Source organism: Tympanuchus pallidicinctus, unplaced genomic scaffold (assembly GCF_026119805.1).
Source record: "Tympanuchus pallidicinctus isolate F22 unplaced genomic scaffold, pur_lepc_1.0 scaffold9, whole genome shotgun sequence".
NCBI classification, from domain to species: Eukaryota; Metazoa; Chordata; class Aves; order Galliformes; family Phasianidae; genus Tympanuchus; species Tympanuchus pallidicinctus.
Genome location: NW_026294813.1, coordinates 22612795 through 22639975, shown reverse-complemented (window position 1 = coordinate 22639975; position 27181 = coordinate 22612795). Strand labels below are relative to the sequence as shown.

At 52.4% G+C, this 27181-nt stretch overlaps 1 protein-coding gene and 1 long non-coding RNA gene across 4 annotated transcripts; one reads left to right on the top strand and one right to left on the bottom strand.

The window, feature by feature from the left end:
• The first annotated feature begins 549 nt into the window (after window positions 1-549).
• Window positions 550-27181, top strand: SMAD7 (SMAD family member 7). Of its 2 annotated transcripts, none has more exons than XM_052670091.1 (4): window positions 550-2236; window positions 4748-4801; window positions 9492-9563; window positions 25914-27181. In XM_052670091.1, the coding sequence occupies exons 1-4, from the start codon at window positions 1738-1740 to the stop codon at window positions 26450-26452; spliced, it is 1164 nt and encodes a 387-aa protein (XP_052526051.1). In that variant the 5' UTR covers window positions 550-1737; the 3' UTR covers window positions 26453-27181. The 2 variants fall into 2 exon arrangements, with proteins under 2 accessions (XP_052526051.1, XP_052526050.1); XM_052670090.1 differs by having other exon boundaries at window positions 9489-9563.
• On the bottom strand, window positions 21397-22000 carry LOC128074343 (uncharacterized). Of its 2 annotated transcripts, none has more exons than XR_008203163.1 (4): window positions 21887-22000; window positions 21707-21796; window positions 21527-21661; window positions 21397-21481 (listed from the first exon to the last, which is right to left on the bottom strand). It is a non-coding gene; the product is annotated as an uncharacterized LOC128074343 (long non-coding RNA). The 2 variants fall into 2 exon arrangements; XR_008203164.1 differs by lacking the exon at window positions 21887-22000 and adding an exon at window positions 21842-21879.

The following is a 27181-nucleotide window of genomic DNA, read 5'->3' as shown; positions in this document are numbered from 1 at the left end:
CTTCCCCGCAGGCAGCAGCAGAAGGGGGGCCGCCCCCATCCTATGCCTACCCCCCCCCCCCCTCCCCAGGGCACCCCGCGTCCGCGTTGCGCAAAGGGCCGTCGGATCAGTGCGGGCGGATGGAGATAAATATATAATTCCTTTTTTTTCCCCTCCCGGAGCGACGCGCTGTCTAGACGCCCACGTGATGGGGCTGCGCACACGGAGCCGAAGGGGGGGGGGGGGGAGAGTGGGGGGGGGGGGGGGGAGAAGGGGGGGAAGGGAGGATTTAAAAAAAAAAAAAAAAAAAGGGGCGGGCGCGGCCACAACGCGCACGCACCGTCGCTCTCCCCCCTCCCCCTTCCTCCTCCCCTCTCCCTCCCCCCCCCCCCCCCGCAAAAATAATTTAAAAAAAAAAAAAAAAAAGAAAAAGAAAAAGGCAAAAGGGAACGACGGAGCCGCGGCGGTGCGGGTGTGTGTGTGCGGGGAGCGGAAAAAAAAAAAAAAAAAGGAGGAGGAGAAAGAGGAGGGGAGGAAAAATAATAACCGAGAAAAGCCCGAGCGGCTGCGGGAGAGGGGTGGGGGTGCGGGGGGGGCCGCGCTTCACTCTGCGCTCCGTTTCTCTCCTTCGCAGCCGGCGGAGCGGCGCGGGGACGTCGGGCGGCGGCGACGGGCGGAGCGCAGAAGGAGCTCCGCGGGGACACGCGATGCTGCTCCGCTCCGCGGGACCGCGACGAACGCGCCGAGGCCGCTCCGCACGTAGGGCCGCCGGGCTCCTTTTTTAATCTCATTTTTCATCCTTTTTTTTTTTTTTTTTTTTTTTTTAAAGTATTTTTTTAATTATAATTATTTTTTATTTTTTTAACTTCTCCCCCACCTTCTTCCCTTCTCCCCCACCCCTCCCCAACTCTCTCCCCCCGCCCCGTCCCTTTGCCTCGCCCTTCTCCATTTTTCCGCCCCTCTCCCTCTTTTAGCGCGGCGCGTTGATGGGAGCTGCGGTCCCCGGCAGCCCGAGGACTTCCCCGGGCTCTGTGCTCTCTCCGCAGCCGCGCAGGGCCGCCCCCCCCAGCGCGATGCGCCGCGGAGCAGCGCTCTGAAACCGCGCCTATTCCTCCCGTTTTCCCTTTTTCTCCTTTTTCTCTCCTTCTTTTTTCTAAAGGAGAGCGGCACCCTCGGGTTTTTCTCTTCCTCCCCCCCCCACTTTCTTTTCCTTTTCACCTCGCGCAGCGCGGGCAATCCTTGTGCTGCTTACTCCTCTCTCCCCCACCCAAGTAAAGCGCTGTGAAACTGCGCCGCTTTCTACCATTTTTTTTTCCTCTTTTTCCCCTCCATTTTTTAGTAAAGGAGAGCGGCATCCCCGAACTCTCCCTTACTTCCCCGCTTTTTCTCCACTTCACCTCGCATTGCGGTCACCCCTTGCGCTGCCCACCCCCAAGCAAAGTGCTGTAAAACTGCCCTGATTTCTGTCTTTTTTTTTTTTTTCCCATTTTTATCTTTTCGTATTTTTAAAGGCGAGCAGCACCCTCCCGCCGAGCGCTTTCCTCCCCGCTTTTTTTTCTTTTCACCTCGCGCAGCGCGAGTACCCCTCACGCTGCGCACCCCCCCCCCGTCAAAGCGCGGAGCCTGGCGCATGCCCCAGCCCGGCCGGGCCCCCCCCCCGCTCGCCGCTGCCCCCCGCCTCGCCCCGGCTGCCGGCCCCTTCATGCTCGGCGCACGCCATGCCCGTGCCGTAGCCGGGGGCCCCTCCTCACGTCCCGCATGTTCAGGACCAAACGCTCGCTCCTCGTCCGACGGCTCTGGCGGAGCCGCGCACCCGGCGGCGGAGAGGAGGAGACGGGCGACGGCGGACCGCCGGCCGAGCCTCGGCCGCACTCATGCGGCGGGGGGGGCCGGGGGTGCTGCCCGGCCAAACCCCCCCGCGGGGGCGGCCGGGGGGCGGCGGAGGGCGAGCTGAAGGCGCTGACCCACGCCGTGCTGAAGCGCTGCAAGGAGCGGCAGCTGGAGGGGCTGCTGCGCGCCGTCGAGTCCCGCGGGGCGGCCCGCACCCCGTGCGTGCTGCTGCCGGCGCGCGGAGAGGCGCGGCTGGGCGCGCAGCGGGACGCGCTGCCCGCGCTGCTGTGCCGGGTGTTCCGCTGGCCCGAGCTGCGGCACGGCGCGCCCCTCAAGAGGCTCCGCGGCTGCTGCCAGGCCGACGGCGCGGCGTCCACCGAGCTCGTCTGCTGCAACCCGCACCACCTCAGCCGCCTCTGCGAGCTCGGTACGGGGCGGGGGGGGGGGGGTGGGGGTGACATGGGGATGGGGTGAGGATTGGGGGTGGTAGTGATGTGGAGATGGGGTGAGAATGGGGACGGAAGTGGCAGCGATGTGGGGATGGGGATGGAGCGTGTCCTAGAGATGGCATTACAGGGGGATGGGGACTGGGATGGAGTTGGCAGTTATGTGGGGATGGGGATGGAGGTGGTGATGGGGATGGAGTCTGTCCTAGGGATGGTGTTAAATCGGGATGGGGCTGAAGATTATGGCATGGGGCTGAGGATGGGGTATGTCCTAGGGATGGAGTACGTCCTGGGGATGGGGTGTTTGTCCTCGGGATGGGGTTTAATGGGGTGGGAATGGAGGTGGTGAAATGGGGATGGGGCTGGAGGTAGTGATGGGGATGGGGACAGTGATATGGAGCTGAAGTACGTCCTAAAGGTGGAGTATGTCCTAGAGATGGCATTAAATTGGGATGGGGCTGAAGTATGTCCTAAGGATGGGATATGTCCTAGTTTAGGGTTTAATGGGGTGAGAATGGAAGTAGTGGTGGGGGTGGAGTATGTCCTAGGGATGGCGTTACATGGAGATGGGGCTGGAGATAGTGATATAAGTGATAGGGGCTGGAGTATGTTCTAGGGATGGGACGTAATGGGGTGGGAACAGAGGTAGTGAGATGGGGATGGAGGTAACGATGGGGATGAGACTGGAGGTCCAGGTGGGCATGGAGTACGTCCTGGGGACAGGGATGGAGGTGGTAGTGATATGGGGATGGGGTATGATGGGGTGGAGACAGGGGTGGAGGTAGTAGTAAGGGTGGGACTGGAGGTGCTGATGGGAATGGCATATATCTCTGGGTTGGGGATGGAGGGAGGTGGTGATATGGGGCTGGAGCTGGGACGTGTCCTCGGGGTTGGGTATGTCCTAGGAATGGGATATAATGGGAATGATGGAGCTGGGGTGTGATGGGGCTGGGACTGTGGTTGGGGTACGGCCTGGGGATGAAGGTGGTAGTGATGTGGGGATGAGGTATGGCCTGGGGGCGGGGTTGGAGGTAGTGGGCTGGGGTCAGGGATGAGTTATAAGCCTGGAGCTGGGCTATGGCCTGGGGACAGGGTTGGAGGCAGAGATATGGGGATGGGGGTGGGTTATAGCCTGGGCTGGGGTTTGGGTTGGAGGTAGGGATATAGGTCTGGGAATGGGAATGGAGGTAGTGATATGGATGCTGGAGTCAAGGATGGGGATGGGGTTGCAGATGGAGGTGGGGATGGGTTATAGGGATGGGAGAAGGAATGGGGATGGGGTTGCAGATGGAGGTGGGGATGGAAGTTCGGATGGGGATGTGGAGGGTAGAGATGCAACCAACTTTTTTTTCCCTTTGATACCAATAATAATTCTTAGCCCCTTAGAGGTGTGGGGATGTGGGAAGGCAGTGGGAAGGGGGATGCAGTCAACTTGTTCCCTCTGAATAGTGATAGTAATGGTAATATAATAATTATATTAAAAAATCCCCATCTCCAGAAAACTTTGAAATGTGGGAATGGGGATGCAGCCAACTTTTTTTCCTCCTAAAAAAAAAAAAAAAAAAAAAAAAAGAACCCATAAGAATGATAATCCTCAATCCCCTACAAACTTGAGGATGTGAGGATGGGATTATGGATGGAGGTGGGGATGTAGGAATGTGTTGGGAATGCAGCCAACATTTTCCACCTAAAAACCCAAGAGAAACGATAATTCTTAAGCCCCCCAAACTTGTGGCTGTGGAGGTGGGGATGTGGAGGATGGGGATGGCAGATGACTTATTCACCCTGAAGACCCGATTAAAATACAGTTCTCAACCCCCAAAAACCTGGGGAGGTGGGAATGGGTTCGGGGATCATGGAGTGGTTCGAGTTGGAAGTGACCTTTAAGATCATCCATTTCCAACCCCCTACTATAGGCAAAGATGCAACCAATGTGAAAATACTAACAATTCTAACTCCCCCCCTCCTCCCTCCCCCCCACACACACGCACGCAGAATAGAAAGCCGAAACAACTTGGCGATATAGGAGCGGGGTCACGGGGATGTGGGGAAGAAGATTGGGATGTTTGAATGAGATCAGGAACGCGGCCAACTGATTTCCCCCCCCCCCCCCCCCCCCCGCACCTGCCAACCAAAAAAATACCCACCTAAATCCCAACCCCCCCATGTGGGGTTGTGGGAATGGGGGATCCCCCCCAGCCCCCGAACTCTTCGCAATGCACCTTTTTTTCCTCTTGTTTTACTCCTCTTTTCGTGCCCCCCCCCCCCGGCTCCGCGCCCCCCGCAGACGCGCGGCAGCGCCGGCGCCAGCGCCGCTTTGTTTACCCGACGGCCGCCCCGTCCCGTCCCGCCCGGCGCAGCGCCGGGAATGCCGCTATCGCAGCGCCTATCGCCTATCGCCTGTCGCTCTGTTTGTTCTTTCTCATGGCACGGCTTTTCATTCTCTCGGCTTTTTTTTTTTCTTTTTTTTTTTTTTTTTTTCCTCCTTGCAGAGTCGCCCCCTCCGCCCTACTCCAGATATCCCATGGATTTCCTCAAGCCGTCGGGTGAGTGCGGATCGTGGGTGCCCTGTGATGAAGGGGGGGGGGGGGGGTTGGAGGGGAGGGAAGTGGGCAAAACGGGTTGAAGTGGGGGGAAAACGGATTGGGAGTGAGGGAAAGACGAGTTGGAAATGAGGATAAACGTGTCAAAAATGGGGAGAAGTGGGTAAAAAACGGGGGGGGGGGGGAGGGGTTTAAAAACGGAGAAAAATTAAAAGGTGGCTGATTAAAAAGGCGGGTTAAAAGTGGAGGGAAATGGGTTAAAAGGGAGGAAAATGATTAGAATGTGGGGAAAGGGGTTAAAATGGAGGAAAACATGTTGAAATGGGGGAAAACTGTTAGAAATGGGGACGATTGGGTTAAAATGGGGGAAGCGGGTTAAAAATAGGGAAAACTGATTAAAATAGGGGAAAAACAGTTAAAAATATGAATAAACGGATTAAAGGGGGGGGAGGGTAATTGGTTAAAAATGGAGAAAAGTGATCGAAAATGTGGGAAAGTGGGTTAAAAAGTGGGGGAAACGGGATTAAAAATGGGGATACCTGGTGTAGGGAACCTGCTTTGGCAGGGGGGTTGGACTCGATGATCTCTGGAGGTCCCTTCCAACCCCTACAATTCTGTGATTCTGTGGATAAACAGCTAACAGATTAAAATGGGGGAATATTGATTAAAACTGGGAATAAGGGATTTAAGAAGTGGGAGAAAACAGGCTAAACATGGAGATAAACGGGTTAAAAATGGGAGAAAGCAGGTTAAAGATGGAGGTAAGTGAGTTAAAAATGGGGGAAAGCTGATTAAAAGTGGGGATAAATGAGGTAAAATGGGGGAGAACAGATGAGAGATGGGGATGAGCGGGTTAAAACGGAGGGAGAAGAGCCATTTCTGGTTAGAAACGTGGGGAAGGCAGCGCTGCCTTTGTCACCACGATGGCTTTGGGGCTGCTGTGGGACCTTGGCTGCCCCCCCCAAGCAACGGGGCGGGAGGAATTTGGGATAGGTGGTGATGGCTGTGGCTGGCAATGAGATGTGACACATGGGCTGGGGGAGGCGCGCGGGGCTGCGGGGGCATGGAGCTGTGCTGTGGGATTGGGAAAACGAGGAAGAGTTGCCGGGGAGAGTCTGGAAAATGGGGTTTTTGCAGCGCCGTGTTGGGGTGGCAGAGGAAGCCCACCTGGGGTCGGCAGCAGCAGTTCTGTGTCAGCTCCTGCTTGGCAGCACGTGGGGCTGAGCAGGGGAGGGCTGGGAGTGCGGGGAGCCTGGGGGAAACGGTGTCCCTGTGTCCCCACATCCCTCTGTCCTTAAAGATGAGCGTGGCTGCTCAGTGTCCCTGTGGTGATGGCCCTTGGCGGAGCGATTCCAAGATGTGTTTTCGGAGGGCGGCGCTGGGTTTTTGTCATGGTTTTGCCTGGAGTTTGTAGGGTTTATTGCCTTTTTTCTTTTCTTTTCTTTCTTTCCTTTTTTTTTTTTTTTTTCCTTTTTGGCCAGAATTGCAGTTTCCCTGCAATCACTGCTCTGCACTTCCCTGCAATCACTGCTCCGCACTTTTCGGGCCTGGCTATAGGAGTCGGGATGAGCCCCATGGGATTGATTGGAATTGGCCTTTTCATTTTCAATTGTTTTCTCAGAAAATGAATGGAGGAAGCCCCAGTGTCACCGTGACCTGGGTCCCGTGGTGGGGTCTCATCCTGCCCCATAGCTCCGCTGAGTTTTCCACTCTGCTGGGCCTTGGAGCAGAGCAAAACTGTGGGGGAAGGAGTGGTGCTGCTGTTGGGTTGCTGAGCATGGGATGTGAAAAAACACGAGGGGAAGGCGAGTGGGTTAATGGGAGAGGGGATGATGGGAAGCTCAGCATCCCATGCCCCGAGGCCTCTGGGATTCGTGGTTTTGGGACAGAGCGGTGTGATTTCGCCGGGATGAGGGGATGCTCCCCCTAGAAGTGTGTGATATCTGGGCCCGTTCCTTGGTAACCTTTGTTTCTACCCATCCACGGGATTAAACTCTGCAGACTGCTCTGCCTGACGGGCAGAAGGATTAATGCTGGGATCAGTCCATTAGCGGGGTTGAACTGTCCCGCCTGCCTCCACCAGGGCCTCGCACTCAGCAGCCCGGCGACATATTTATTCATTAGCAAGTGTTGACATAAGGTAGCAAAATGTGTGTAAACAGCAAAGCCGCAGAGCAGGAATGTGCCATTTCGAAAGGAAAAGTGATGCAGATCGGCCAATAGGAAGTGATTAACGCTGCCAATCGGAAGCACAGCAGCAACTGGGTTACTCACCGAAAAGCCCTCTTTTTTTTTTTTCTTTTTTTTTTTCCCTTTTGAAAGAAAAGCCCATTTGGCAGTTGAACTGTGACCACGGGGCGCGTGGAGCTCGCGGTGTGTTGGTGCAGGTGGTTGGGGTTTCCTCTGCAGCTTGGCTTTGCACCAAGCCGTCCGATTTTGTGTCCCAGCATCTGCCTGTCCCCGTTGGTCCTCCCTGTGCTCCCACCTTCACGTTGGGGTTTTTGGGTTGGGTCAGCGAGTGGCGGTGGGACAGCGCGATGCTGTTGAGCTGGTGTGTGTTCGGATGCCGTGCGGGACCCTGGGTTGGAGCAGTGCCTTCACTGGTCACTGGGTAATCGGATATTGGATGTCCAGTGGGCTTTTTGGAAAAAGCAGCATTGCCTGTGGAGGTGGGAACGTGCTCCCAGCATTTCTCCATCCATAGAATCGCCGAGGTTGGAAAGACCTCTGAGGTCAAGTCCAGCCTTTGACCCAACCCCATCCTGCTCGCTCATGGAGTCTTTGAGGCTGGAGAGACCTCCAAGGTCATGAATTCCAGCCATACCTTGGTAACGGTGATGAAAATATGGAGCTCTGCATGCCCCATGCGAGTCAACACGGCTCCTGGTGGAGGTCTTCACTACATGGTGGGATTGCCACCTTCTTGGAAGTTCTGAGGGGCCATTGGCTTGAGGAGAGCAGGGCTGGCGCTTGTGCCTTGGGGTTGCTGGGGCGGATTTGATGTTAGTACACTTCGGCTGCTGTCCACACATCTCAGGGTTGGTCTAAATGATGACTTGTAACCCAAGGCATTCTCTGCTTCTCTGCAGCTTTGCATAGAACAAGAGCTGTGTTAGATGTGAGATGAGCAGTAGTGCCCACAGGTAATCCAAGCCAGCGCTTTGTCCCATCCTTATGTGGGACAGGAGCTGCCGGGATGTTGGCAGTGCCCCCCCTGTACTGATGGGAGCTGGAGGTTGGGTAACCTCTAGGTAGGAGCTGGCACCTTGCAAGAGTGGGATCTGAGAGCTGTAAAGCATCAATGAAGGGCTGCTGTGTCTTTCCTTTGTGTGTTTTGTAGTGCTTTGGAAGGCTCTGAGTCTGTCCCATCAGGGACCTGTGGGATGGTCCTATGTGTGGACCGCGTCTGTAACCCAAGCAGCTGAAGTCGTCTCAGAGACACAGCTCAGGGAATCTTCTGTCTGGGTTGGAAAGGGTTAAATAAAAGGGGGGGGTGGGAGGGGGAAGAAGCGAATTTCTTTAAAGAACAGCAAACACTTCAAGGCATTTAGAGAGTGTATAGTGTGCAGTGTTTCACAAGTAAGTCCATTTCCTGTCTCCTCTATTGTTTTCAGCGTGATTAAGTGTATCCTGTTAAACTGTATATTCCTGTGAGGGCTGCGACTTCACTCTGATAAAAGGAGGTTATGCACACACTGTGTTCTTTTTTTTTGTTTGTTTTGTTTTGTTTTTTAATTTCATTGAGATCTCAGGGATGAAGTCTGGAGAAGTGACTTAACAGTAGGAAGAGAGCTGGGCTCTCTTCCGTGGTGGCCCTTGTGTTGAGATAGAGCAGTGAGCAATGGGGTGTCATTAGCAATGTCGCCCTGATGAGGCCAGATTCCTCCAGCAACGTACCAAAGGACTGGATGATCTGTGATGGCCCTTCCAACCCGATATTTTGTGATTCCATGATCTTACAGAGCCCTTCCAACTCAACATTTTGGGATTCCATGATCTTACAGAGCCCTTCCAACTCAACATTCAGTGATTCCATGATCTTACAGAGCCCTTCCAGCCCAACCATTCTAGTATTCTAAGAACTGAGGATTTAATTTGTCTTGCCTTCATCCCCTTTCAGGCATAGTGTTGCCTTGGGGTTGTGTCCCCCTTGGCTGTGATGAAAAAGCTGTAGGATCAGGGGGCTGGTGTTGGCTGTTGTCACCTGGAGCAAGGAGAGGAGATGCTTGAATGGCTGGGGATGGAGAGGTCCAAAACCTTGGGGATGGAGAGGTCCAAAACCCAAGCAGTGCAGCACAGGTTCAGACCAATGAGCCATCTCCCTTTCAGTTCCCACTTTGGCAAGCCCAGCTGGTGACTACTTTGGTGCTCAAAGCCATGCTTTTGGCAGCTCCATCACAAAGACAGCCCCATGTCCTACCCTGGTGACTCAGATGGAAAGGTGGCCGCCGGTCTGTCATTTGTTGCCGCTCTGTAATCAGCACGGGGCCAGTGATTAAGTGCTGTGCAGAGTCTTGATTGAGGTGATGAGTTAGGGTGGATGCCTCTTGATGAACTGCCGAGTCTGTGCAGCCAATTAGTAATCGCTTCCTGTTGAACGCTTCGGAATGTGCACGCTGCTTGCAGCTTTGCTTGGAGCCTGCGAAGTAATTCATGTACACTGATTCCTTCTTCTTTCCCTCTGTTACAGCAGGTTGTCCAGACTCTGTGCCTTCCTCCACTGAAACAGGGGGAACTAATTCTCTAGCCCCTGGGGGGCTCTCAGGTAAGACGTTTCTCCTTGACCCTACTCGGTTGTCTCCACTCGTGTCCTGTTGGGTCCCTTGGCCAAGGGTTTTGGGGGTATGTCTTGTTGGGAAAAGTGTGCTTTGAAAGAGAATTTGGTTTAATTTCACATGCAAAGGATGTGTTGAAGTGCCGGGGAAAGCTGCCCGTCCCCAGAAGTTGATGTTTGCTTTGTATTCCAGCCTCATGCCCCATTGATTTGGGAGCGAGGTGTGTTGGAAGGCTGAACGGTGTTGGCGTTGCTTTGGTCGGGTGCAGGTGTTTTTGGAGCAGTGTGGTGGTCCCTTGCAGAAGGGGATGGTGTCCTTTGCCTGACAGTGGTGGCACTGATGTCCTGTCTCCAGGACAAGAACCACACCTGGTCACTGCCTTGGGCTCTGCTCACTGGGGCTCCGGCTCCCAATACTTCACACATCTTTACATAGTGCATTGAGTTTCTCTTGCTTCCCAATCTTCACCTCCTCCGGGCTTGCAAGTGCCATCACGCAATGTGTTTTTTAGAATGAACCCTCCTTGGTTTTCCCCAATGTGCAAAGCCCCCAGCACCCCGTTTCCCTCCCACATCTGTGGTTGGACTCTACGCGCCGACGTTGCCGGGATTAGAGCAGTTGTGCTGAATGTCTGACGCCATGTACCTGCAGTGTTGGAAGGTGCTTCCTTTCTCGGGATGTCTCTCTGATTTACGATTTGTGGAGCACTGATGCACCACGTTGCCCTGAGATGGAATTCCAGAAACACGTCGGCTGTGCCGTCCCTCTCTCCAGGAATGGCTTTTGGTGCGGATGGCTTTAAGCCGGCCCTGTTTGTTTTTCTTTGGGTGTAATGTATACCCCGGCTGTTATTTGAGAGGGGAGCATATTGTTTGTCCAAGGGCCCTAATGAGAATTAATCAAACGGGGGGGGGGAGAAGGAATGGAGTAACTTGTCATTTTTAGCGTTGGGCTTTCCTTTTTTTTTTTTTTTAAATTGGAGCTTCTGGCTTTAGGGAAGAAAAAAGAGTCTGGAAAAAGAAAGGAGACGAGAAGCAAAACAACACAATAAGGATGTTGTTAAATAGTTTTGTTTTGTTGTTGATCTTTTATTTTATTTTTTTCCTTTTTCCTCCTGATATGTGCCCGTTGCGGAGGGGAGGAGAGAGCTCAGTTCCACAGGATACCACATGAAATAAGCAGAGGAAGCACTCGCTTTTAGCAGGGGGCTTTCTGCAAGGGCCGGCGATTGATAACATCTCGTCTGGCTGCTCTGTGCTGGAGGGAAGGAGGGAGGGGGCCTGAGCTGCAGGAAATCACCCAGCGTGCTCCCCAGGGCTGGCGGGGGGGGAGTGGGATGCTCTGGGGTTGTGATGAACAAACCCCAAAGGAAGGCTCCTTCCAACCCCCCCCCCCTTCAAGTGCAGTTGTTTTTTTATATTCCTCATGGTTAGATTATTATTATTTTTTTAAATCTAAGGCTTCTTCCCCACCAAAAAAAAGCCTGGAAACAGACCCTTTTATGATCATTGCTCACTCTTTTCCCTCACAAATGTAATTGTAGCCATTGAGCTTAATGAGGAGCTGATAGGAGAGTTCACTCACGGAGGGACATGGTTACCTACACAGGCCATGAAACAAAGCCGAGTGCCTCCACATGAAAGAGCATTTGTTTTGCATTTGCTCTGATTTACTGGCATCTCCGCTCCACGCACAGAAGTGTAGCACTGAAAATTCCCAACTGGAGGGACCCAGTCGAGAAAGGAAAATAAACACTGCTTGCAGCAATTCTCTAAAGCCAACTTACTCCTTTTTTCTTTTTTTTTCTTTCTTTCTTTCTCTTTTTCCTTTTCCTTTTTCTTTTTCCTGGCATATTTAAATTAGCAGAAGAGAGTGTTTGAAGGGGACGTTAATGAGTCAGGGCATTCTCGGAGCTCTTTAGGGCAGACGTGGGTTGCAGGTTCCTTATGGAGAAATGCATCCTCTGCTCTTGGAGATCCCAGAGCTTGTGGCGGCCTTACAATGAGGAGCTTTCATAAAAGTGATGAAAACCCATTTCTGGGGGTTTGGAAGCTGGGCCAGTAGGGATGTGATGAAGAGATGCAGCTTTGAAGCACCATGAGTGCAAGGACCAAGTTGGATACAGCTGGGGAGCAGTTGGGCAATGGTTGGATACCAAATGGAGTGGGCACCAGTTGGGTACCAGTTGAGTAGAAGTTGAGTGCTGGTTGAGTACTAAGTTGGGTAGCAGTTGAGTAGACAACTCAGGTACCACTAGGGCAGCACATTGGGTACCAAGGTGGGTATCAGTTGGGCACAAAGTTAGGAGTCAGTTGAGTACCATTGGGTGCCAACTGGGTGCCAGTTGCATACCAAATTCCATAGCCGTTGGGTACCAGTGACAGGCAGCAGATGAGTGGCCCCATCCTGAACCACAGAGGGATGGGTGGAAAGCTCAGTTTGCTCTCCTACCAGGTGGAGTTGTGTTTTCATGTTGTCAGCAGCAGCGTGGAAAGGGACAGAGTGCGAGGGGTGGGGACAGAGGGAGGGGACACAGCCACATGATGCCTCCGTGACCTCATTGGCGTCAGTTGTAAATGGGGGGGAAAAGAAAGAGAAAAAAAAGGGTGGGGATGAGGTTTGTTCCAGAGGTCAGAACCAGAGGAGAGAACCCGTGGAACGTGCGTGTGGCATGACTGGGCACTGTGCAGCATCACTGCGCCCACGTCCCTTCGTGTTGATCCATGGCACAGCCCTCGCTCTCCCACTCTCCAGCCCTTGTCCCCCACTGTGCTGCTTTGTATGGGGCTTCCCTCTCTTTTTTTCTTCTGTTTATTTTTATGGGTAGTCTTTGCGTTGCCCATTGGGTGGTTGCTCTAGATGGTCTTCAGGATCCCTTCCAACCCAAAGCCTTTCTGGGTGCTCCCAGCTCTCTGTCATGTTGACACAGAGGGACAATATCCCACTGGGGATAAAAATAATTCCTGCAAACAGGAGACAGAGGGTAGCTCTTCCTGGGTTTGGAGCTTGCTCCCAGCAGATGGGTTTTGGTGAGTGCTCTGCTTCCAAACAGAGCACGTGGGGCTGGTTCTGGGGGATGTGTTGGGCACAACACCCCTAGAAACCCCAATCCCAGTGGGGAGCTCCCAGCACAGGGGTGGGATTCCCATGGGTTGGAGAAGATGGGAAACGACCAGCGAAGGCTGGAGGCAGGGAGCAGACCTTGCGTGGTCTGATGGAGCACTTCCTTCAGATCTGCTCCGTCTTGGCGGCATGCGACTGAGTGACATTTCATTATGGGATGGCAGGCAGGCCTGGAATGTTGCACTATGCCTCTGATCCCCGCTGGTATCTGCTCTCAGGGACCAGCACCTTGCCCAGACCCGCAGCTATCCGCCAGCGGTCCTACATAGCTCCGGTCCCCCCTTCCACCTCCCCCCAGCACAGGCTTTATGGCCTCCTGTGAAATGCCTTTATTTACAAATGGGCATCCTATTATAATCTGGAATTGAGACATCTTCCTGTGCAGCTTGGGTTGTATATTTGTCCCAAGGATAAACAATTGCTTGGAATTTTTTTTTTTTTTTTTTTTTTGGAAGGGGGGGGGGGAGAGTCACTTATTCTTGATTTATTTGTGAGCTTACATCCTCCTTTTAAATTTCCTTTTTTTTTTTTTTTTTTTGGCTGCTTCCAACGCTGCACAAAACTGCTGCACCCTTTCCTCCTGAGCCTCCCAGCAGAGCGTGGCCCCCGTGCTGCAGGGCGGAGGTTATCAGGGGTTAATGCAGGATGACAGTGCTGGAGCCGGCGTGCTGCAGGCTGCCTGCCAGGCGAGGAGCCTCGGGCTGCTCAGCATCAGCTGACCGCGCCACTGCCGGCCTGGCACCGACTGCTCCTCTGCTCTGGGGAGAGGGGGGGGGATTCTATGGGGCACTCAGCCTGTAGGAGCCCAAAGGTGGTCAGCACCTGTTGGGTGGTGGCTTTGGGCAGCTCTGGAGAAGGGGAGTGTCGGGGATGTGGGCAGTAGGCATGGTGGGGGTGGGTCAACAGTTGGACTTGATGGTTCTTGGAGGTCTTTTCCAACTCTGATGATTTTGTAGTTCTGCTTAGGAACGCTGTCAGTGGGTATGAGAGTGGTGGGTCAGTAGTTGGGCTTGGGGATCTTGGAGGCCTTTTCCACCTTTAGTGGCTTGATGAATCTGTGATTGTATGAGCGGGCACGGTGGTGATGAGTTGAGAGTTGGACTTCTTGGAAGTCTTTTCCAACCTTAATGGTTCTGTAATCCTCTGAATGGGCATGGTTGGGATGGGTCAGTGGTTGGACTTGGTGGTCTTGGAGGTCTTTTTCAGCCTTAGTGATTAGGATACTCCCTGAGGTGTTCTCCCAGGATGGGTTAAAACCCAAAGGATGGCAATGCATCACCCCATCCCACTTCCCAATTATATGATGCCTTGGGGGTGGTCTACACTAAGTTGCAGGAGGAATCCCACAGCGAGCCGTGTTGCAGCCCTTTGTTTGCTCTCACTGCAACAAAGGGAATTGGGTTTTTGGGGGCGATTCTCAGCCCCCTGTGGTGCCAGTGTGGTGCTGATGGTTCAATGGTTAGGCTTGTCGGAGGTCTTTTCCAACCTCAGTGATTCTATGAGTGGGCATGGTGGGGGCAGGTTGACAGTTGGACTTGATGGTCCTATTGCTGTTTTCAAATCCTAATGATTAGAATCATAGAATCATGGAATTGTTCAGGTTGGAAAAAGACCTTAAAGATCATCAAGTCCACCCACAGCCTAACCATCCTATCCTAGATCTAACATCCCTCTGTTAAATCAGAATCATACCTGAGCAGATTCCGTGATTCTATGTGGCTTTGGTGCTGTTGAGTTTTCTTCTGTAGCCTGGAGCTTTTGGGGGGAGGAAAGAGGGTAGAGAAGTGGATTTGGAAGCGTGGAGTCAGGGAGGGGTGTGTGCCTGCACTGGCAAGCAACCCAAACCACTCTGCTTGCAAAATAAAATGTCCCAATGAGCAGCGGAAACCCGATCGTTGGGGACATTGAAACCGAGACAGGACACAAACACTCATACAGGGCAGGAGCCATTCCATCCCCACTATCTGCGTGCAGGTATCGGTTACGCTTTGGGAACAGTGACATTAACCCCACGCACCGACCCGCCGTGGGTCACTGGGGCTACAGCTCCCAACGCCAGCACTGCGAGCGTGGTGGTTGGGTGTGCGTGGCAAATACAGGGCAGCGGGGACGCGCTGAGGTCCCCAGACCCCCTCTTTGGCACAGGGCAGATGTTGGGAGCCAGGCCCTGTGCGGTGCCAACCCCCAGCAGATTGAATGACCCACGCTGCAGCCTGGCTGCCCGCCCACTGTCACAAAGGAGCTTCCTTCCCAGTTTATTTTCAGCGCTGGGATATTATTAACCGCTGAGGCACGGTCTCCGTTTTAGCGTCCCCATGCAAAAAAAAAAAAAGAAATCCACTTTGCTTGTACGGCCTTCTTGTCCAAATCCCATTGGTTTGTTCCCCGAATGGCCGCTGGCTGCTCTTTAGGAATAGGGTGGCACTGGGAATACCACTCTGTCTGCCCTTCTCTCCCACTGCTTCTTGGTTGTTTTTTTTTTCCACTGGTTTTTGGGTTGCCGTTGAAGTGCGTGATGATAACTTTCACCCTGTTAACGAACAGGAAACATTGGGACAGGACAGGAAATTACATCAGGCTTTGGGTGAAAAGAGCCAAGAAAGGGGAAAGGAAAAAAAAAAAAAAAAATGCAAGAAAACAGCGCTATTAGTGAAGGGGAAAAAAGTGCCAAGGAGGAGGAGAAAAGGAGAGGGAAGCAGAGAAGGAGGGACGCAACCCTACGGAGCGCAGCTTGCAGCCGGAGCGCTCTTGTTTTATTTTCATTCTGTTGAAAAATATTTTACTAGCGGGGTCACCCCTGCTTGAGTGCTCCACTTCAGTGCACTGAGGAATCGTTTCATGGCTGCTCTCAGCTTCCTTCCCCAAACGGTGAGGCCGGGGAAGCGCTTGGCTCGGAGGCGCATTTTGGTTTGGCTGCTCAGCTCTCCAAACTGGTCCCCACCCAGTGTCATTATCTTGGTTTTAACTTGCAAAAAGTAAGAAAGGAAAAAAAAAATAGAGAGGGAGCAGCTTGGTAAGAGCTGGCTCAGCCCTTCTCTGCCTTTCTCACTGCCTAGGATCCATCATGGCTCCGGCTCAGCAAAGTTGAGTACATGGTGTTGGAGGATGTTGGGGTGAACCTGAGAGTGGAGATGAGCTCCTTCCCTTGTGTTCCTCATCTCATCTGGTTGGGGGGAGTCAGCACCTCATTTCTTGCCCCTTTTCCCTCTTCATCTCCTCTCCCAGTTTCTGAAACCTGCTGTCCATTTTTCCTCATCTTCTCCTTGATCTTTTCTCCTGCTTTCCCATCTTCAATGTCCCATCACTGTCCCAGCTCATGAGCACCCATAACCACCTTGGAAATGGAGTGGGACATCCGGCATGCATCACAAACCTTTTCTGGACAGCCTCCATCCCTGCAGGTGTTTGAGAACTGATGGGGGTGGTTTGGGGTTGGGCTTTGGGATCTCAAAGGTCTTCTCCAACTTTCATGATTCGGTGACTCTACGACTTTCATGGGCTTTTTAGGGCAGAGCACAACTCTTCATGATTTTCCAAGACGTCCTCTTTGCACATGGCAGGTGGGGAGGTAGATTTCTCCCACCCAGAAATGGCTCCAGCTGTTGGGCCGTTGGAGCATTGTTGCAAGCATATCCGTGGATATGATATGCACGTAATAAGGGAGCTGGAGCTGATGAATAGTAATTTTCTTTCTGAATAGATTCTGTTTGTAGGAATGCCAGCGCTGATTCAATGAGCGCCGGCTCACAGCAGTGTGCCTTGTGGCCACGTGGCTCTGTGGGTCAGAGCTGCCGCATGTCCTCCCATCCCATCCCCTCCATCCCAAATCTCCCAGGTCCACATTTTTAAGACTGAGAGACGTGAATCTGGGGAGGTGAGGGAAGTTCAAACACCTTCTGCTTTCACAGACAGGGGAGTTGGCGCTTGCTCCGTTGACTCGTGCTGATGAAACCAATGGCGCTGCCTTCGGAATGCTACAAATTCCTGGGATGTGCCACTGGTGGGAAGGTCCTGGTTGCTGCATAGGGAAGCTCCATAGGCTGTGGAGCCCTGTGAGGTTGCTGCGCTCTCAATTTGTGGGGCAGGGGGCTGAATAACCCCATAAAGCCATCCTGTGAGCAGGAATCGGATAGCAGTAGTTTTATTTGGAAAAGGAGAGGGAGCTGAGGTTACATCACTGTGTTTGAAGCGATGGATTCGTTTTCTTTGGAAGCTGGGCCGAGACGCTGGAGCTCACGAGAAGGAACAAACCCATAAATCTTCACGCCCAGAGCCCTGCGGGTTCGCTGTGCTTTGTCACAGCCCCACAAGAGCCAGCGTGGAAAATGTGTCGCGGTGTCACCGCCGTCACCTGCGGCTCTTGGGGTGGGAGGAGCAGGGTTTAGGGCTGGGAGGATGGCACAGTGCATGGGATGTGGGGACAGGTGGCCCCGGTGCCACTGTGCAGCTGGGCAAACCCACCTCCAGCACGGGGCAAGCAGCTATTGGGGTTCTTCATCTGGGGGAAGAAGGCTTTGGGGGGGTCTTCCTCCATGAGCAAGCGATTTTGGGGGAGGTCTTCATCCATGAGTAAGCAGTTTTGGGCGGTTTTTCACCCCTCGGTGCTTCATGGCTTGGGACAAGCAGCTGGCCCCATCCGTGCCAACCAGGGGTGCCAGCTCCACCGCAGCGCCAAGAGGGTTAATTACTTAACGAACGTAATATTCTCTCTAATTGCTCCGCATTATTAATCCCAAGCAAAGCAAGAGGCGCAGGGAGGACTGCACAGCCGGGCAGCTCCCGCCTTGTCAGCTCCAGCCAAGAACCCTTCATCGGCCCTGGGTCTCTTTGTTGGCCAACCTGGCGGTTCCGTGCCAGTCCATCCGTCTGTCCGTCCATCCCTATGCCCCAGCTCCATTGAGCACCAGGGCTGTGCCACGTGCTCCTAGGAGCGGCCGTGATTAGATTACGGAGGCAGACAGCAGTAATGATTAACTCGCTCCGTCTGCGCGCTGTCTCCAGTCTGGCGCGGGGTGCTTTTCCCCCTCGCAGGGCCCTGGCCCCGCGGCGGCGATGAAGCTGTAAAGCCAGCCGGGAGGAATGAGGGGGGAGAGAGCCGCTCTGCAGCGGATCCGGGAATGGAATTTATTGGCAGGAATGCAGTAAATGCTCCAAATGCCAGCCCCGCTCCACCGTTTTCATAATGGTTACGCAGCGGGGCCGGCGGGGGCACGGCGGCGTGAAAAGGACTTTTGTTCCGTGTTTCCATGTTTTGCAAAAGCCTCTCCCTGCCCTCTAGGAAGGAACGCGGCGCGGGGTGGGTGGTGGGCTTCTTAATTCTTTTTTTTTTTTTTTTTTCCCTTTTTTTTTATCCAAGGGAAACGTCTGTTTTTGCTCTTGCAATAACTTTGGGGAGAGCTGCAGGTCAGCGTGCTGTGGGGAGGGGATCTTTTTTTTTCCCCTGTGGTTGCAATGGGATGCTGTGTGTGTGTGTATCTGTGTGGACTACACTCAGGAACAGATCCCAGCACACATCTGGGCATTGGGTGTCCGTGTGGAAACAGTGCCCCGCTCTGCTCCGGGTTTAGGAGGGCTTCTACAGCCCTTGTAGCATGCAGCCTGCAGAGCTTCATGTTGTCAGTGAGGGGATGACACATGGGCAGCCACCATATCCCCACACTGGAAGCCAGTTCCCCAAAATTGTGGGTCATGGTTGGATTGGTGGTGATGGCTTGGGGTTGTGCTGGGTGATCTGAGTTGGTCTTTTTCAACCTTAATAGTTCTGTGATCTGGGAGAGATGGGAGCTGTGCTGGGGAGGGTCATGACCTACCGTGGCTTTGGTGGCTGTGATTTATGCCTGTGCTGGAAAGATGACGGGCAGGGTGCTGTCACCAAGTCAGCATTTCTGGCAAGCTTGGGGCTGGTTGGCCTAGTTGGAAGCCAGGAGCTCTTTGTGTGCTGGTTTCTCCTTTCTCTGAAGGTTGAGGTGCAGAAGGGGTGTGCCCCGCTGGATCCAGGCAGGGAGGTGTTGGCTCACCAACAGGGTCTGGGGCCAGTACCACCCCCCAGTGGTTGGTGTTTAAGGAACTTGGGGATGTGCCACATGGGGACAGGATTAGTGGGCATGGTGGGGATAGGTTGGGGTCAGGCTGGGGGGTCTTGGAGATCTTCTTCAAACCTGATGATCCTATGATTCTTTTTAGGGTCACGGTCAGTTGGCATAGTGGTAGGGGTGGTTTAGGGTTGGGCTAGAGGATCCTGGAGGTCTCCAACTTCAGTGGTTCTGTGATTCTGTAATCACTGAGGTTTGCTGAAATCTCCCTTATTGGCATTAAAATGAGATCACACCTACTTGTACAGAATGCACTGCCAGAGCATCCCGGAGCCCTCAGGATGCAGTAGGACACATGTGGTGCCAGTGGGGTCTTGGGAGAGCGTTGCATTAGGATGCAGTGTATCTCATTCTTTTGGCTTGAATTCCCTTGGTCATTCCTTCCTATCCCCGGGGCTAGTCCCTGTCCCCATGGGGGGCCTCCTCCTTCTCACCCCATCTGGGCAGGTCTTGGCACGTGGCACAGGGAGAGGAGGGATTCCCATTCTGCTGCTTTGAGAAAAAGGAGCAAAGTTTCCCACACCTTTGAGGGGTGCAGCAGGAGAGGCAGATAAAGAAGGTTCTTTAAATTAAAACTTCAAAAATAATTAGGCTGACTGTATACTAAACAACAGCAAAGAGGCCCATTTACTGTAAATATTATGAATGGATTTGGCTGCCTTCTCCATCCCCGCCCTTCCTCTAAGGCTTTTCTCTGAGCTGAGTCGAAATTCGGCCTTCAGACAGCGCACTACTCTATAATTTGCATGGCTGATGAGGCCCCGAGCCTGGTGCAGAGGAAGCTGGAGTCAGCTGGCTCCGCTCTAACCGCTGCAGACGGCAGACGGGCGCTTCTGGGGTGTGCATGGGGATTTTTTTCCCCTTGTGCTGCAGCAGGCTCAGCCCAGTGGCTTGAAAAGAAAATGGGCACAAAGAAGGGTTCTTCTCTTCTCGGGTAATTTTTAGCCATGGTAATTGATTAATCACCGTAATTAGACAGTAGCAATGACTAATAGGATGTTTGTGAATCAGATTTCTGGGTTGGTGGACTCCGTGAACCCAGCAGTTTCACTTGTGCTCTTTCTTTGCTGTTCCATTAGTGTGCATTGTAGGGTTTGGTTTCTTCGGTCTGTGCTTTAATTAAGCCCCAGTGTTTGGGGACAGGTTCCAGCTGGGCACCCCAGGAGAAGGGTAGCCCACAGCGCCCCTGCGTTGGGCTGGAAGCCATAGGAGATGTCCTCAGGGACCCACTCTTTCCTCTTCCCACTCCATTTTTGTCATGATTTCATGAAGGAGTTTTGCTGCCCTGGTGAAGGTGATGGGATTTCATGCATGGGTCCCCATGGGGTGCCTGGAGTTCCCATGGAATACGGAACAGAGTGCTCCCATTAGTGCTCTGCTCACTGCTAAGTGAGTCCAGACCAAAACCCTGGTTGGAAACATTGGGAAATCCCAAATTCTGTCCCACTTCTGTGAACAAAACCTGTGTGGGTATGGATTTTGACACATGGTTGACTTACTTTGCTGGGATCGTAGAACCATTAAAGCATTTGGGTGTGCAACTCTCTAATAAATTAAAGAAACCATCTTAAGGCTCTTTAGCCGACATCACTGCTGTATAGGTTGGGTTGTAAGAATAGCCTAATTAGACAGAGACACAAATGTAAGGTCTAGCCTGTCTATCCGCAGATTAAGGGCTCCCTAAGCAGCCACTGACACGATGGGCTGGAATGGTTCCTAAAGGGATGTCAGGGTCTACAGTGTCAGTAATCTGCAGATTAAGGGCTCCCAGAGCATCAGGTCTGATTGAGTGTTGCGGTGTTTTAGGGCCTCAACATGGTTTGTTGGATGGGAGCATCCCTGGGGGGTTGTCGCTGTGGAGTGCAAAACTTGCAGTTTGCCTTACAGAAACCAGGCCAGCCATCAAAAGCAAGGGAGCTGAGATAGAAAAAGGGTTGGGGTAAACGTTTCCCTGGGCAGTGAAAGCTCCAGGAAAGGCCTTTTCTACAGTAGTGCCCTTTAATTTTGATTTCTCTTTACTCTTACAAGGCGTACCTGGAAATCTGTCTTTGAAGGACTTTTCTAGACTTTGGGGGTTTTTTTCGTTTGTTTGTTCCCCCACTTAAGGACATTGTGAGTGACCTGAGAGGCTAGGAGGAAAGGCACATTGCCTATTTCCCTTAGCTTTGACTAGCTCTGGGCTTGCTTAGTGTTCTCCTTGTTTCAATTCTTGGTGGGTTCCTGAAGAAGGGCTCTGCCTAATTCATCCTTTCTCCCTCCCTACCCTCTCAGTTAGGTATCTCCATCTTTTCCATCTTGGTGAGCAGCAGAAGATGGGGGGACAGCCCAGCCCCTGGCTCACCAGTGCCATTTGAGGTCAGGCAAAGGGGATTATTGGGCACAGTGTGCTGAGCTCTATCTCAGCCTCAGTCCTGGCCAGATGACACATTGTGCTGACACCAGCCCAGCCCTTTTTTTTAAGCTCAGATGCCCTCCGCATGTGCTGACGTAAAGGAGGGGAAGCATTTGCTTCATCTGGTCTCAACACTATGTGCACGTGTTAATTCATCTGCTGCTGTTGTTTGTTCCCAGTGGGATACTGGTCGTGGGTCTGGGGTCACCATCTAACTATTCCTGTTGGGTTATGGTCATGGGTCTGGGGCCACCACCTTCCATTTCCCATTGGGTTATGGTCATGGGTCTGGGGCCACCACCTTCCATTTCCCATTGGGTTATGGTTATGAGTATGGGGCCACCACCTTCCATTTCCCATTGGGTTATGGTCATGGGTCTGGGGCCACCACCTTCCATTTCCCATTGGGTTATGGTCATGGGTCTGGGGCCACCACCTTCCATTTCCCATTGGGTTATGGTCATGGGTCTGGGGCCACCACCTTCCATTTCCCATTGGGTTATGGTCATGGGTCTAGGGTCACCACCTTCCATTTCCCATTGGGTTATGGTCATGGGTCTGGGGCCACCACCTTCCATTTCCCATTGGGTTATGGTCATGGGTCTGGGGCCACCACCTTCCATTTCCCATTTGGTTATGGTCATGGGTCTGGGGCCACCACCTTCCATTTCCCATTGGGTTATGGTCATGGGTCTAGGGTCACCACCTTCCATTTCCCATTGGGTTATGGTCATGAGTATGGGGCCACCACTGTGAGTTGGTTGGGTGAGGGTACTCCAAAATGGGCAACCTTTTGTTCCTGTGTCAGGGCTGGTGTTTGGTGGGAAATCCCAGCCCAGGCATCTCAGAGGAATATGGGAGAGGAGGGGGGTGTGGGTGGCAGGAAGAGCATGGGAAGACCCTTGGGGGCACAGCTCTTCAGCCATGTCGATCAGTTCAAACACTTCTGCAGTCGGGTAACGTAATTAACGCGTAGTTGTAACATCACTGGGAAAAGATCCAATTAGGGGCATTCAAAGGCTTAATCAGGAGCGGTGGTATTCCCAATTCCAGATAGCAGTGACGAGGATGCAGATAGCTCCTGACTGGATCAGATGGGAGCAACTGGGCGGGCCCACAGCCCAGCATGCGCTCCGCTTGCTGTTTTCATTAGAAGTCGCTTGATTACAGGAAAACCTTTAGCTATGTCAAAACAAAACAAAGCAAAACAAAAGATCCCCTTCTCACCTCCCCCCGCTGGTGTTTGTGAACTTGGCACCGAGACAGGGCTGAGAGCTGGAAACCTATGGAGGCTTTGGCTTCTCTGCCTCTGGGCTGCAAAAGTTGCTTTAAATTCCACCTAAATTCCCTTTTCTGAGATGAGCTAAGGAGTCTCAGTTCTTCCACGGTGAAAAAGAAACTTTTTCTTCCTCCTGCCCTCATTTTCCATTATTATATTTGTTCTTTACAGTAAGTTTGCACAATGGCCTTGGTCCTGATGGGGCCCCCGGGCAGCTGTCGTGCAGCCATAGAAAATAATAATAAACCACCGACAGCAGTGGATGGAGGGGCACTTAATAACGAAACAAGGGCATGCATGTTTCCAGCATTGAGCAGCAGCATTGTTTGTTGGGATGTGGGAGTGCCCGGAGCTCACTGGGACTCTTCTAGGCATTTAGCTTTGAAGGGATGTGTGTGCTCCGAGGACCTTGTAAAAACTGTGGTTTTAACTCAGTACAGGAATCCTAAAGAGCTGCTCAGCCTTTGGTGTCCTGGCTGCACAGGAGATCTGGCCACAAATTTCCCAAGATTTGGCTTCTTTGTGCCACAGATTTTCCAGTATATTTTTACTTTTTTTTTTTTTCCCCACTAATTTCCCATGATTTGGGGTTTTGTTTTGAAAAGTTTCAAAGATTTTCTGTTTTTTCCCTCCCCCCACAAATTCGCCAGGGTTTTTGTTTTTATCTTAGTTTGCAGTAGGGTTCACTGCTGAGAAAGGGTCTGGTTCCAGCATGGCATTGGTTTTCTTGTGGTAGGTGGCATGGAAACATGAGATGAACTCAAAGCAATGTCTTGGGGTATTTGAATCATAGAATGACTGAGGTTAGAGAAGAGATCAGGTGCGACTGTGAACCTATCTCCACCATGCCCACACACAGAGAATGAAGATTGGAAAAGATCTCTTAAGGTCAGGTCCAACCACTGAGTCTCCCCATCTTGCCCACTCATGGAGTCACAGCAGCACTAAGATTGCAGAAGGTCTCTAAGGTCATCGAGTCCAACCATCAACAGGTCACTACTGTACCCCTGTGATCAGAGAAACATGAAGCTTGGAGAAGACCTCCAAGGCCATCCGTTTCAACTGCTGGCCCATCACCACCCTGCCCAATCACAGCATTTTCAGGGTTAGGAAAGACCTCCAAGATCCCCAGCCCCAGTCTGCCCCCCACCATGCCCACTGACCATCTCATCAATTCCCACATCTCCACAGTTCTTGGCTACCTCTGGGGCCATTCTTACCCCTCGCTATGCTCGTGTAATTTGGGGAACAAATGTCCATAAGCAGCATCACTGCATCATTTTTTCCTTCCTTCTTATGACCTCCTCTCTCGCCCCGCTGACGCCATTGGCTTTTCCCATTCATTCGTTCAGTGGGAAACACGGGTGCCAAGAAAAGAGGGGAGCAGGGAGGTCCCAGCGGTGGTGAAAAGCAGCACCGGTGGGGCTGGCAGAGGGCCTGGGCCTGTGTGATTCCCATGGCTGCTGTAGCAGACACCCAGCCAAGAGTGGAGCCCGTGGGCGGAAGGCGCTGTGCCGTATTTACACCGCACTGTCCAGAATCCCGGATTACCTAAGCCTTGTCCGTGAGGTCTGCTCGCCCCGTGCCATTGAAAACCCGAGTGGGATTCATTCATGAGCTCCAGCCCTCCACAGAGCTCTGTTCATTCATCGCCAGGGCGGTTGGCTTCTTCTGCTTTTTTTTTTTTTTTTTTTTTTTTAATGCAATTAAATACCTCTTTGTACATCGGGCTGAGCCACTCGTTAAGGGGTCTTCTCAAACGTAAGCACAAACACGGGGTGAAAAAGGCCTTTCTGCCCCTCTCTTCCCTCCCCCCCCCCCCCCGCCTCCTGAAAGGGATGCTTTTATGTTAAAGAAAATAAACAGAGGGATTTTAGCAGGTCCAACGCCTGCTGCAAAATTCCCTCCACTGCTGTAAAGCAGAACGCGTGCAAGCTGCAGGCACCAGTGGCTGCAATTACTATGGAGGGTGAAGGCAGGGGGGAGTTGGTGGGGGTTGGATTTTTATATTTATTTATTTTTACAACCTAGCTTTGCTTTCCCAGCTCTTTAAGCAAACAGCGAGTTAAAACATCTTGAAATATCAAATGCAAAATGAAAAAAATAAAAAAAAAATTGAAAACAAACCCCTGGGAAGGGTGCGGCAAGGGAGGGTGGGGGGGCACAGCAGCATTTACATCACCCCGCAGCATTCTGTTTTTAGGGGGGGAGGGTGTGGAAAAACGCACTGCTGGGGGTATTTCTCACTGCTACCCCCCCCCGGCACACCTTCCTTTTTGGGCCATGAGCCCCCATGACTGCCAGTGACTGCAGAACTCTGTTCATTGCTGGCACTGAGATGAGGAAATGAGCGTTGCATGGCTGCGGCGCTGGAGCTGCGTTTTGTTGTTGTCTTTTTTTCTTCTTGTTTTTGATTAAAAAGAAGGCTGTGCCGGAGGAGCAGCAAGAAGTCGTAGGTGAAAGACACAGAAAATGCTGAGAATAGTGACATTAAGTCTTGGGGTGGGCTGTGGGGGAAGAGGGTGCTGCTGGATCACCCCCATGCTTTCCTGCAGCATGGTTGCATTTTGGGTTTTTTGTTTTTTTTTTTTAAAGTGCAATTATAGAGATGAATGGTTCCCAGGTCCCAACATGCCTGCAAGGACTGGGAGGGATTACAGAGCAGCACCGTGTGCGGATGCTGCATCAAGGAAAGGGGTTTGGTGCTGCTCAGCACCCCTGGCCCCCTCCCCTGGTACTGTAACCCCACTCCAGAGGATGGAGTGAAGACAAGGGCAAAGGGAACCAAGTTTTGGGTGGCTTTTGTGGCTTTTGGGGCTGTTTTTCTTAACAGCACTCAGCTTCCGGCCTCCACCCCACTGCCTTCCACTTGGCCTGGGCTTCCCTCACCTGGCTCTATGAAAGCCCCACAGTGGGGCAGCTGAACCCAAGGGTGGTGTCCCGTGTGCTGCTTTTGGAACCACGTCTTGTTTTATCACACTGGCTCTGCACAATGGGTGGTGATTTGTTCATGAAGATGGGCTGTAGAGTGTTAGGTTGCACCCTTGGTATGCTCAGTGATCATAAAATCATCACAGAATGGTGGAGCCACAGAGTGGGGACCTCGAAGGTCACAGAACTAGAGAGTGGTTGGGTTGGAAGGGTCCTTGAAGATCACAGAACCGGAGAAGTGTTGGGTTGGAAGGGACATTGGAGATTATGGATTGATTGGGTTGGGTTGGAAGGGGTCTTAGAGACCCCAAAATTCCAACCCCTTGCCTTGAGTAGCACCATTTCCCACCACAACAGCTTGTCCAAGGCCCCATCCATCCCGGTCATGGGCAACTCCAGGGTGCTGAGGTTGTCCGGGTGTATGGAGAGCATTGTGAAAAGATGGAGCTCATGACATCGCATCACTTTTGGATCAGAACGCCTCCACAGTCCTCAATTTCTCCATCTTTTTGTCTCCCTGTAGATTCCCAAGTTCTACAGGAGTCAGGGGATAACTCACACTGGTGCGTGGTGGCATACTGGGAAGAGAAGACACGCGTGGGTCGGCTGTATTCTGTCCAAGAGCCCTCCCTGGATATCTTCTATGATCTACCTCAGGGGAATGGCTTCTGCCTCGGGCAGCTCAACTCGGACAACAGAAGCCAGCTGGTGCAGAAGGTGCGCAGCAAGATCGGGTACGGCATCCAGCTCACCAAGGAGGTGGACGGCGTGTGGGTCTACAACCGCAGCAGCTACCCCATCTTCATCAAGTCGGCCACACTGGACAACCCCGACTCCAGGACGTTGCTGGTGCACAAAGTGTTCCCGGGTTTTTCCATCAAGGCTTTCGATTACGAGAAGGCGTACAGCCTGCAGAGGCCGAACGACCACGAGTTCATGCAGCAGCCGTGGACTGGATTTACAGTGCAGATCAGCTTTGTGAAGGGCTGGGGCCAGTGCTACACCAGACAGTTCATCAGCAGCTGCCCGTGCTGGTTAGAGGTTATTTTTAATAACCGATGACACGAGACGGAGCGGACTCACGACATTTATACTACTTTGCTGCTATTACTTCCTTCTGAGTGCTTGCTTTTCATGCAACCTTTTTGTTTTTGTTTCGTTTTGTTTGTTGTTTTTTTTTTTTGGTTTTTTTTTTTCCCCCCCTATTTTGAGAAATAGCTTATGGAAAGATTTTCGCCTGGGTATTTTGATAAATAGATCTATTTTTTGAAAGTGCGAACGACCAATAACTCGAGAGGAGGGCGCGTGGGGCAGGGAGAGATCGCATATGATTATCATTTCCCACTTCCCAAAGGATTGTTCTATGTGATGGATGGGTCGGGAGCCACTTGCTCTTGGGTAGCGTGAGGGGATCCTTATATTTTTCACGCCTCCTAGTCCCAATGCTGGTGGCACCCGACCAGTACCCCTGCCCAGCAGTGCTAAGCCAACGTAGCCCCACCAATGGTGCACAAACTTCCCACCAGGTCTTACTCCACCCGTGTGGTTTTTGCCATTGGATTTTGCCATTGGGCCGTTGCTGTTGTTGGGTTCACCTCCCGCCCATCCTTCCCATCCGCCCATCTTTCCGCAGCGTTTTTCCAGTCATCATGGATTGATACAAGGGGAGAAAATGGCGATGAAGAAACTGTGCATGGCCCGTGCTTTGCGGTTGGAGCTGAGATGTGACGTAAGCCTAGGAGAAGAAACAAACAGACAAACAAACAAACAAACAAACAAAAAAAGAAACAA

Coding starts and splice junctions, on each gene's coding strand:
- SMAD7 (XM_052670090.1), top strand. CDS start 1,738: ATGTTCAGGACCAAACGCTCGCTCCTCGTCCGACGGCTCTGGCGGAGC. Junction 2,237..4,747: donor CAGCCGCCTCTGCGAGCTCG/GTACGGGGCGGG, acceptor TCCTCCTTGCAG/AGTCGCCCCCTCCGCCCTAC. Junction 4,802..9,488: donor GGATTTCCTCAAGCCGTCGG/GTGAGTGCGGAT, acceptor CCTCTGTTACAG/CAGGTTGTCCAGACTCTGTG.